Source organism: Pundamilia nyererei, unplaced genomic scaffold, assembly GCF_000239375.1.
Source record: "Pundamilia nyererei isolate P.nyererei 1_Seehausen unplaced genomic scaffold, PunNye1.0 scaffold00149, whole genome shotgun sequence".
Lineage (NCBI taxonomy): Eukaryota > Metazoa > Chordata > Actinopteri > Cichliformes > Cichlidae > Pundamilia > Pundamilia nyererei.
Genome location: NW_005187550.1, coordinates 897,107 through 908,324, shown reverse-complemented (window position 1 = coordinate 908,324; position 11,218 = coordinate 897,107). Strand labels below are relative to the sequence as shown.

At 41.7% G+C, this 11,218-nt stretch overlaps 2 protein-coding genes across 3 annotated transcripts; one reads left to right on the top strand and one right to left on the bottom strand.

The window, feature by feature from the left end:
• Positions 1-1,089: 1,089 nt before the first annotated feature.
• trmt2b (tRNA methyltransferase 2 homolog B) lies at positions 1,090-4,076 on the bottom strand. The gene is made up of 2 exons (XM_005744835.2): positions 3,214-4,076; positions 1,090-1,809 (listed from the first exon to the last, which is right to left on the bottom strand). Exons 1-2 carry the CDS (start codon positions 4,066-4,068, stop codon positions 1,189-1,191), a joined length of 1,476 nt encoding a protein of 491 aa, XP_005744892.1. The 5' UTR covers positions 4,069-4,076; the 3' UTR covers positions 1,090-1,188.
• A 200-nt stretch (positions 4,077-4,276) lies between these two features.
• On the top strand, positions 4,277-11,218 carry dnajb12a (DnaJ heat shock protein family (Hsp40) member B12a). 2 transcript variants are annotated; one of them, XM_005744782.2, is made up of 9 exons: positions 4,277-4,424; positions 4,771-4,948; positions 6,639-6,784; positions 6,871-7,041; positions 8,379-8,458; positions 8,581-8,690; positions 8,774-8,946; positions 9,697-9,839; positions 10,615-11,218. In XM_005744782.2, exons 1-8 carry the CDS (start codon positions 4,292-4,294, stop codon positions 9,816-9,818), a joined length of 1,113 nt encoding a protein of 370 aa, XP_005744839.1. In that variant the 5' UTR covers positions 4,277-4,291; the 3' UTR covers positions 9,819-9,839; positions 10,615-11,218. The 2 variants fall into 2 exon arrangements, with proteins under 2 accessions (XP_005744839.1, XP_005744841.1); XM_005744784.1 differs by lacking the exon at positions 4,277-4,424 and adding an exon at positions 4,431-4,698.

The following is an 11,218-nucleotide window of genomic DNA, read 5'->3' as shown; positions in this document are numbered from 1 at the left end:
ATCTAAAACCTGCAGGACACCGGCCCTTGAGGCCTGGAGCTTTTTTAATATATAAAAAGGGGGGGGGGGGACCTCAAACATGCACTATGAAAAATGTCTGAACCTTTTTGTGCTCATTATCACATCTACTTTATAGGCTGTAGCACACGTTAACAGAAGTTGATTCAAAGTGCTTCAAAGACATGGACATTTGCATTTGAGGTCTACAAAAAGCAGTTTCAAAATACATGAAAACCTGGAAAGTGTACTTTGCTGCATTGATTAATTATTTTGGAAAGTTTAAAAACAAATCATAGTGATTTACTGTCATTAAAATGCATAAGAATGTGCAAATTGATGATTCATCATGATGAAGACACATTGCTCTCCCCTACATTAAATAGTATCAGTGATACTGATGCTTTTATAGTTTCAAAGTATCAGTACTGATATTGGCAATACTGGCACTGCATGTTCTGTACTTGATGTCCAATTGATACCAATATTTGTAACATGGCACAGTATCAATTGAGATTATGTGTGTGTGTTTTGGTCTATATTGAGCTGGACACCAACTAGGAACAGAACAAGTAAATATTTGGTTGTTTCTTGAAGCAAAAGTTCAGCTTCTGATGTGAGTATGGCTGTTAGGCTGCAAATGGAAACACGCAACAGAAGGTGGTCTTTTGTCTATAAGAACAGTGATAATAAAAGGGCCCAGACGCCTGTCAGGAGAGCTGCAAGACCTCCTCCTATAAGGACTTTGGTAAAGCACAATCTGTCAGAGAAGAGTAATAAACCCCCCAGTGCTGTATTTAGAGGTGTTTTATATCACTCTAGGTCTGCTTAGTCTGATAATGTGAAATCAACAATGTCGATCACCATTAAAATTAGGATTTTTCAATTTTTTAGTTTTCAGTATTTAACGTGAATATATCTGGGGACTGACTGTTGGATATTCATCTTTCTAATATTTTATAAACCAATAATTACTCCAAAACAATGGCACGTTAGCTGATTAATAATCTAAACAGTAACTTGTTGCACTGGTAGCACAGAGTCCTGAAAGCAAACAATTGAGAACACGTGGGTCAAACATGAGTATAGGATGCGCAACGATTTATTTTATCATCTAAAATACAGTACATCATTATTCCTCTACTTACAAGCTTTCAGGGTTAAGGCCAACCTTTGAACAAAAACTATTTGCTACCTCTCGAAAAGTATCACCACTTCACAATGAGGGGTATGTGGGAACATGTCAACGGGCACAGCCAGAGTTGGTGAAAATGCTTCTCCTGTGAGTTTCTTCTGTGAGTTAGGATCACAGCAAAGTTCCTTGAAGTTCCTCATAGCTTCTCCGTCTGGTTTGCAAGAAACGTAGACCAGCCTGCGGATAGCCGGTTGGTTTCGCAAAGCCCGGACAACCCTGTGGTGGAGGCCGGCTCGAGCAGGATTTACCACGACTGTAAGGCATCTGCCTGCGAAGCTCAACTGAGATATAAGGCCAGGAAGCACAGCTTCTGCCTTCCCAGAGATAAACTCACAGTTTAACACATTATTGAGAGCTGCGTTGTGTTTAGCGTCTTCCACTGCCTGTTCTATGAGCTCTATACCGATAATTTTGTCCACTCTGGGAGAAATAGTGATTCCCATGGCACCCGTCCCACAGCACACATCTAGAAGAGTGCTGCCGGCTTTTGTTTGCCCTCCATCCTCCTCAGTGTTTGGGACACAAAGGTCTCTCACTGTGGCATAGAGGACTTCAGCAGCTGCCTGGTTCACCTGGAAAAAGGCGTCGGCCGAGATGCGGAACTTGAAGTCCAGTATCTGAGAATCACAAGATGACAGAGGAGCAATGAAAAAAACAATCATAAGGTAAAAACATATTAAACAGTAGCTACCCACTCTTCTCTATTGCCTACATAAATTCAATGTTTATAAGGATGATTTTATAAGTAAAGCTAATGTTATTGTTTTATGGCAACTGACAACCAACATGAAGGTGTATTACTGCCACCTGCTTGGCTAGAGTAGTGGTACAAGACTCCAAAATGCAAGCCTGCAAGGGATGCAATGAAAGGGAGCAATGGCTGTACACACAAAAACACACAGTTTTATATTTCATTGCTAAGTTTGAATAATGACTCCTGTCTTTTTTAAAGAGACAGTTCCCCCTGGTGGGCCACGAAGATACTGCAGGTGGGCCACAGTAATAACAGAAACTCAGTTTTAATATACTAAGTTCATTACAAATGTATGAAAATATACTTATTTATATAAAAAGTGAAACAAAACTGGTAATATTAGGTGGTTAAGTTGTGATATTAGTCATTACTCTGACCTAAAGTTAACAGCTCTTGAATTGACATTTCTGTCTTCCAGTAGCAGTCGGGTCACACACTGGCCTTAACACCTTGTGTCTGACTGCGTAACATTAGGAATTTATAGACAACAGTCTGTGTTGTTTATGTTATTTAATAAAGTTTTCAAGGAAATACATCTCTTTCTCTTGTATTAATTTGGGCGAAGATTCAGGGCTTGATGGGCTCCTCTGGATTTTCTGGTGTTTAATGAGACACAGTACTCTTGGCTTTGGGAATGGCCGACTTACATTTTAGTCATACATGTTCCACTGCTTCCGTGATGTATCTTGTGGGGGGTTTTCCCAGTACTTCCACAGCTGTAAATAAGCTGAATTTCCTACATGGCCTATTCTTAACCTCAAAAATATTACTTCTTCCCTTCTGCTTCTCCCTATTGCCTTGCTATGATAACTTTGCTATTACAAATAATGCTCTTACATGCCTCATTTACATGTCCTTAGATACATTACTGTGCAAAAGTCTCGAGCCAACCCTAATTTCTTCATATTTTGCTAGGAAAATATGTGCAGCGACTTACTGAAACATGCACAAACAAGTACTGAATGATGTGCAGCTCTGCATGAGGCAACTGACACCAGCTTTCAGTAATGTTTTTCCAATATTCTCCGATTCTTTTGTGTGGGAATGGATCGTGTTAAGACATTATATAGCCAAGAGAATAAAAGAATAACAGATTTCAAACACTTTATTTAAATTTAAGTGTTTAAATGTGCACATTTACCTATTTTTGTTTCCTATTTTGGCAGTGAATCTGAATTAAAATATACATGAAATTATTCATGAGAGCAAGCACTTGAACAGTGTCTGTGCAGCTGGACAAGGGATTATGAAATCTCTGTGAGGTTACCTCCTCATATATGTGTGGCTGACCATACAGAAGCTGGTAGGGAGATTGCTCATGGGTGCACCGAGTCATGCTGCTCTCCTGGAAGTACAGCGAGTCCAGCTGACAGACCGATCCAGGACCCTGCGTGAAGTAATCCACCAATTCCGCCTTATGGACGGCCACTTCTGCTGGGGTGAGGCTCTGTGGGTGAAAGTACACGATGGCCATGGTGCAGCCCTCTTTATTGGTCCTCACTGTGATCTCTCTCCAGTGACCCCCGGTGTGGAACAGCAGGCAGGGCTCCAGTGAGGACAGGCGGATGAAGTCTTGGTAGCACCTGGCCACCAGTTTGTGCTTCTGTGGCATGTTGAGCAGGTGGTCTCCGCTGACACAGACGATGTTCCCCTTCCTGCCTGTGCCCACGTAAAATCCAACCGTCTTCGGATTGCCATCCACTCCTCTGTTGACTGAAAATGTGGACTTGTTGCGGTAGCCATCTCTCACTGGTGAGGGCAGAACAGGCAGCACAGGAAAGCTGAGTTTATCCCTGACAGGTGAGTCGCCAGAAAGATGCCCAGAGAGCTCGGACAGGATCTTCTCCTGATTCTGTTGCTTGAGCTCAAGCTGCTTATCATAACTCAGCCTCCACAGAGGGGTGACCACATCTGCCAGCCTCTCCTCCCACGACACATCATCAGTCCATGAGGGTGGTTTCTTCTCCTTACCTTTCCTCCATCGCTTCTTTGATGGTGGGTTCCCCTGTTCGGTTACAATAGTGCCATTCGCTAGAAACCGCGGATAAGTTTTCCTCAAGTAACGCAAAAGGTCACGTTTGACAAATATAACTGACTTGCTGCGTGCAGCTACCAAGGCCATTTTCTACTTTTGAAAAACTTGCTACTATGGCTGAGGGTCCTGCAGGAGGATTAGCGCATTGTAATATATAAGGTGTACACGGCAAAAGACTTTACCGGGTGTTCATGAAGCACATGCTGGAGGTTCAAAGAAACTCCTCTGACGTCTTATTTACCGGACAGATAAGCTTGCTGTCGACATCCCCCTGCGTCCCAGGGCAAGTAAACATTTCCGCTGTGTCGCGATGGACTCAAACAAGGACGAAGCGGAGCGGTGCATTAAAATAGCCCTAAATGCAGTCAGTAACAACCAGCCGGATAAAGCCAGAAAGTTCCTGGAGAAGGCACAACGCCTGTTTCCGACAGAGCAAGCCAAAAGTACGTCGAATAAATGCCTGTTTGGGAAGTGATTGGGGGTTTTTTAAATCATGGGTGCTAGGCCGTCGCTGTGAAACCGAAGCAGCTAATGCTAGCATTAACGTTACACCAGCTGCTAGCCGACACTGGTATTTGTAGTTTTTCAGCCTAGAGTCGCGTTTCTCTAATACGTTTGGTTTCTTCAACATAGTGGACGATTAGTCGGTATTCGCAGTTTTATCCCTTATAGAGTGGTCTTCGTAGCAGCTGGGATGCTAACAAGTAGCTAACCGTGGTAGGATTAACGACATAGGAAACGTGAACTCAGGTGGCAACCGTCGATAATGTCTCCTCTGTCTTTTCACAGACTTACTGGAGTCTTTAGCGCAGAATGGAAAGCCTCCGGAGGAGAACGGCAGTCATGTGAACGGAGAAGGACCCGCTATGAGACACCGCGGCGGCAGAGAGGAGCCCGAAGTGTCCGCACAAGCGACGGCGGACTCGGGAAAGTCCTACACAGCCGAGCAGCTGGAGGCCGTTAAAAAGTCAGTTCGCGTCTATGTGCTCCCTTTGTTGCAGTGAAAATGCTGGTAGAGCTGGCTGACGTCGATATCACTTGACGTTTATCAAAAAGTCAGTGTGATTATAGTGAATATACGCTACCTGACCAGTTTATTAGGTACACTTGCTGGCAAATGCAAGGATCTCAACAGCCAATGACATGGCAGCAACCTAGTGCATTTAGTTATGTAGACATGTCCAAGACGACCCCTTTAAGTGCAACCTGAGCAGGAGAATAGGGAAGACGTGTGGTTCAAGGGACTTTGAATGTGGAGTGGTTTTAGGTGCCAGGCAGGCTGGTCTCAGTATTTCAGAAACTGCCGATCCACTGAGCTTGAGTGTGATTGAGATTGGCTAGACTTCTTCCAGCAGTAACTCAAATAACCTCTCATTAAAATCAAGGTATGCTGAAGAGCATTTCTATAGGCAGAACGCATCGAACCGACACCATTTAGGTGTCACTCCTGTCAGCTAAGAACAGCAAACTGAGGCCAAGATTCACACAGTCTCACCAAAATTGGCCAGAAGAAAATTGGTAAAAATGCTGTTTGGTGTGATGAATCTCAGCATTTGGATGCTAGGGTCAAAATTTGGCATAAACTGCATGGATTTAACCTGCCTTGTATCAACAGTTCAGGCTCTTCATTGTGGGGGATATTTTCATGGCATGCTCTGGCCTCCTTCGAACCAATTGAGCATCCTTTAAATGCCACACCCTGCCTGAGTGTTGTTGCTAACCATGCCCATGCTTTTATGACCTCAGACCACAAAGCTCACATCATCTCAAAGTAGTCTCACAGTGAGTTCACTGTACTCAAATGATCGCCAGCTCTCTATCCGATAGAGCACTTTTGGGATGCGGAGAAACGGGAGAGTCACATCATGGATGTACAGCCAGCAGATCTGCAGCAACTTTGATATTGTCATGTAAATATGGAACAAAATCATGAGGAATGTTTTCCAATACCCATGCCGTAAAAGAATTAAGGCACCTCTGAAGGCAAAAAGACATCCCATTCAGCAAGGTGGCCCTCATAAAGTGTGCAGTGACTGTATTTCACACATCACTCAGTCCAGCAGATTTAGTTGACCAATAGGTCAACAGGTTTAGGTTTAGGATGACAAGATATCATTACTACTGGGATGTGATGACCACATTATCTAATCCATCTATATCACATTGCTCCAGACTTATTAGTTCCTTTTATCAATGCTGACATGTTTGTTTGCAAAACAGTGACGTCAAACAGACGTCTTCTACACACCCAAGTGATGTGCAAATCTGTTTCCCCCCTCTACAGAAAATTGATCTAGAATCAATAAGAGAAGTGATAAAAGTATCGGACCCATAAGCAATGTCAGTAGTTGCACCGGTGTCAATATCGGTCCCTAAAGATGGCAAAGCAGGTAGAAATGATGGTTCATGTAAAGTTAAAGTAGTTAGATCTGAAGAGAGAGAGAGCTCAAACTGGGGATGTGAATGTTGTAAATATATATATATATATTTTTTATTATTTGCGGAAATTAAAAATATAAGCATCATAAAATCCACATAGTGTAAGACTCAGAGTCACATCTCTGTAGCTCTAACTACATATTGTGTTTATAGTGTTTTATTTTATTTATCATGTGTAGTCTGCTAACAATCTCTGCTGTATCATTTTTTTCCTGCAGGATTAAGAGCTGTAAAGATTACTATCAAATCCTAGGAGTGGAAAAGACTGCCTCTGAGGAGGACCTTAAAAAGGCTTACAGAAAGCTCGCTCTGAAATTTCACCCAGATAAAAATCACGCACCAGGAGCCACAGAAGCATTTAAAGGTAAATTAAAAGTTATTTACGGGAAAGACATGGACACAAAGATTCAGAAAGTGCATAACGGTGGTGGTCTTCTGTGTGTCTTGCAGCTATTGGTAATGCATATGCTGTTCTGAGTAACGCTGAGAAACGAAGGCAGTACGACCAGTATGGCGAGGAGAGAACGCACCCGAGCAGACACAGACACCATCATGAGTTTGAAGCAGATATCTCACCCGAGGACCTCTTTAACATGTTCTTTGGTGGAGGCTTTCCAACAAGTAAGTAGAGCTCAAAGGAATAATAACATCCCAGTAAAGATGTTTGGCGTGTTTTGATACACTCTTATCAAAGCAAGCAAGGGATCTTAGAAATTCTGCACAACACGAGAGTCAGCTAGTGGTTATTACATAACCATAATATGTAATCTTCCCTCATATCTGGCAGTTTTACAAAGCAGCTTCCCAGATTACCTTTCTAAATGCAGAAAGATAATCACTCCAGACTGAAAGCCAGCATATTCAGCTGGTTTTAGATGCTTACATGTGTTAGAAATGAGTTGAGTTGAAAGGTTTGAAAAACTCTTGGTAATCATCGAGGATCGTTTCGCCTTCACCATTGTCTGTCCTTACCACCAAAGTGTCTGTATGGAGGCAGTGAAGGAGGAACCTGCAAACCAGCTTATTGTGTGAATCTACGCATTTGTTGACCATGCATCATTTTCATCCTCCACAACAAGAAAATGCAGGCTGACACCGGCACAAACGGACCTGGGTACATCTTTATAGCACTGCTGCTTTATCATTTAGCATATGAAGAGTTTGGAGTTTGGGGAGGTTTTTGCCTTCAGAGACCCTCCTGGGAGGGTTTTTTTTTTTTTTTTTTTTTTAAAAACCAGGACAAACGTGTTCATGTTTAGTTCTCCAAAATCCCAACTGCACTGTGCTTGATGTCGATGACGCTGTGTTGAGTGGGCTGTAACAAGGAAGGGGGAGACAGCAGCATTCATGAGGAATGGGAATTGCAAAAAAGCCATCAAAGGCCACAAAGCACAGCACGAAATGCACAAACAGCAGCTCCAGTGGACACTTGGATTCACATCAGCTCTTTGTGTGTTATTACTTCAGCTTGCTTACAGACCAAGAAGAGCACAAGCAAGAGTAGCCCCCAGACCGGTTGTACCACATATTTTTCACACTGCCCTCATCTGTCAACAGACACTTTCTGCAGGTAGCGGGCTTCCGTAACTGCCCGCACACTGCCAACAAGCTACCGCTACTGATTCATCACTTCTCCATAAATGTGGTCGGCTCCTCTGTAATGTTTAGTTATGTGGTAGTTGATTGCTGAAGAGATGCTTTCTCTGACTTTCTCTGTAATTGTTGCTCAAGTTGTGTTGCAGTATAATTAGGAGAGATGATGTCATGAACACCAGACCGGTTTCACCAAATAACATGATTCCTTGGACTAGTTGTTAAAAATAATAGAACATCCTTCTCTGTGGTTGAGCATGAGAATGCCATAAGTGATTAGGCAGAAAGTTTGATTATGCTTTGGACTGAATTTTACATATCCAAGAGGCGCAGTTTCATAATCATGATGTGTTCAAATTTTGCAGGTAACGTACATGTTTACAGAAATGGAAGAATGCACTTTGCACACCATAATAGGCAAGAAAGACGAGAACAACAGAGAGATGTGAGTACAAGCTTAAACCTTGTAAGACCTTCAATACACTTGATATTTACACCACCTGATTTAGTGTCTGATCTGTGGTTAAAAACTAATCAGTCCATTTTTGTTTTTTCCTCTCTTCACAGGGAGGTCTGGCTCTGTTTGTCCAGCTGATGCCCATCTTAATCCTCATCATTGTTTCAGCTCTCAGTCAGATGATGGTCACCCAGCCTCCATACAGCCTTAGCTACCGCCCGTAAGTGGTGCATTGGTTAATGAGGTTGTGCAAAAGTGTCTGAACATCTGTCACACCCTCAGTTATACATGTTTCTATACCAGGTCAGCAGGACATATCCACAAAAGGCATACATCAAGCCTGAAGGTGCCTTTTTATGTGGGAGAACGTTTCAATGAGGAATATTCTGGAAATATGCTGAAGACTGTGGAGAGAAGTGTAGAAGAAGACTACATCTCCAATCTAAGAAACAACTGTTGGAAGGAGAAGCAGCAGAGTGAGTTTACAGCATTAGCTATGATTATTATTGAGTTTTACATTGCCGGAGTTTAAATATTTGAAGTAATTATTTGATTCAAGATCTGATGCGAAACAAGAAGAAAACTGGAAGATTTTCACATTTTTAGGGTGGAATTATTCTTTTTTTTTCTTCAAATTTGGCTTTAAAGATTAACTCTTATTGTTTACATTTCATTTTCTTTTCTTCATTGAATATTTTATGTCACCTTGTAGTGCTTGAGCTTGTTTGGTTAACATCCCAAGTTCTTTAAAACAACGTCCAACTGAGCAATTTAACACCAGTATAAAAAATAGATGTAGCCACCATGACGTCACCTGGAGGTCGGAGGATTCCTGTTTTGCAGCCTTGGGTTGAGCTGTTATTGCTGCCTTGGTGTTTGGAAACCGAGTGCGTCCCGTGTGAAACCAAGGACACTATACGACCCTGTATTATCTTTTTTTAACTCCGAATGGGATCATAGTTTACAAAATGAACTTCAGGATTTATTCGGTTAGATTTTAGCCTAGCAATTGAGGTAATCAAGTCGTCAGAAAAGTATTTACTGGGATGACAGAGCAGAACCAGACCTGGAGGAAAGCTCCCCCTGCTGGCTGTTGGGAGTTGGCTTCACACTTCAAACCAGGAGCCTAAATCCATATTTTATTCTATGTTTAACACTTAAGTTCTGCCTGATTTTGAACCAGTTAATGTGAATTGTACTGACAAATTCTCTTCTTGTACTTTCAGAGGAAGGCTTACTGTATCGTGCTCGTTACTTCGGGGATTCTGAGTTGTACCAGAGAGCACAGAGGATGGGGACTCCCAGCTGTTCCAGACTATCTGAGATTCAAGTCATATTGGATGGCTAGAAAACACTTCTGCACATATGGGTACGTTGCTGTCTGTGGCATACAGTATGAGTGCTACAGGATGCCGTATATGGACTGGAAAGAATTCAGAGTTTTTGCTTGTTTTATCTGACACATCCCCCATTACTCCAGCCACTCAGAATGCTGTTTTAAATTTATTTTTAATATCTTACAAGAATCAGTCAGTGCACCTTGTTTTTGCGTGGCTTGATAATCGAGCTGTGTCAGGGACTGATACCAGATATTCAAGAGCAGGGATTTACATCAATTTACATTTTACATCAATTTACATCGCAGGCCACATACAGCCCACTTTGATTTTAAGTGGGCTGGATGAGTGACACTCTTCTTCCTGTCAGTGTAAAGAAGTTTAACTACCCCTTTATTCCCTAAGATGTCTTAATATAAGGAAAACAAGTGCAATTTAAACAATGTGTCACAGTTTTTCTGCATGGTTAAAAAAAAGCTCCTGCAGTAAATGAAAGAAATCTGTCTTTGACTGTGATTGTTTAGCCATATTGAGCTAAGGAAACATCCCTATAAATTAACTTTCCACCTTTTAAAGTAGGAGCTACAATTCAAAAAGAGTGACCAGGTGTAAAGTAACAGTAGCTGGTTTGGTGAAAACATGCAAAATTATCTGTATAATTTAACCTTTCCACTCGTGGTGAATGTTACTGAGTAATGGTGATAATGAATGATATTTTTAAGAAACTTAAATATATATAACATTGAAGTGATTATCCTGTGATATGAATGGCTGTATAATTGTGATTTATTCTCTTGGTTTTCTCAGGTTCGTCAGTACTTGAATCTAATTAGAAGAAATCGGTCGGAGCCCACTCAAATTTGACCACATTTCTGCAGCAAACCAAGAGAATCAAAAAATGCCTTACGTGTAGTGGGCAGCAGACCTCATCAGGGAACCTCTCTGCGCCTCGGTGTAGATTGACTTCCAGTAGAACTGTGAGAAGCTTTGAGTTCACTGCTGACATTGTCTTACTAGAATCTTTACAGTGGTGAGAGGCGGCCGGGTAGTCGTGCTGAAAAGTAAGAGCATTGTTGTCGGTACGCAAAGCTACTAAGATTAGCTTCCTCTGTCCCAATCGTTTTCTTTTTCTTAAATATTTTGAGAAACCCGATGGCCTTCTCATAGACAGATGTCTGAGCCACTCACAAGGAAAGCGTGTAATTTTTGTAGTTTTACCAATGTAAATATTCATTTTACTTTTAACAGTGCAGGGGTTATTGAAGTCATTTACATTGTTAAGTGGATTTGCTTGTAGCCTGTTGGATCATAATTACTGTAAACTGTTGCACAAATGAAAGTAAACCATATTTATTAAATTAACATGCTAAAATTGTATAAAAGTTTCTTTGAATTAAAATTGTCCAATGAT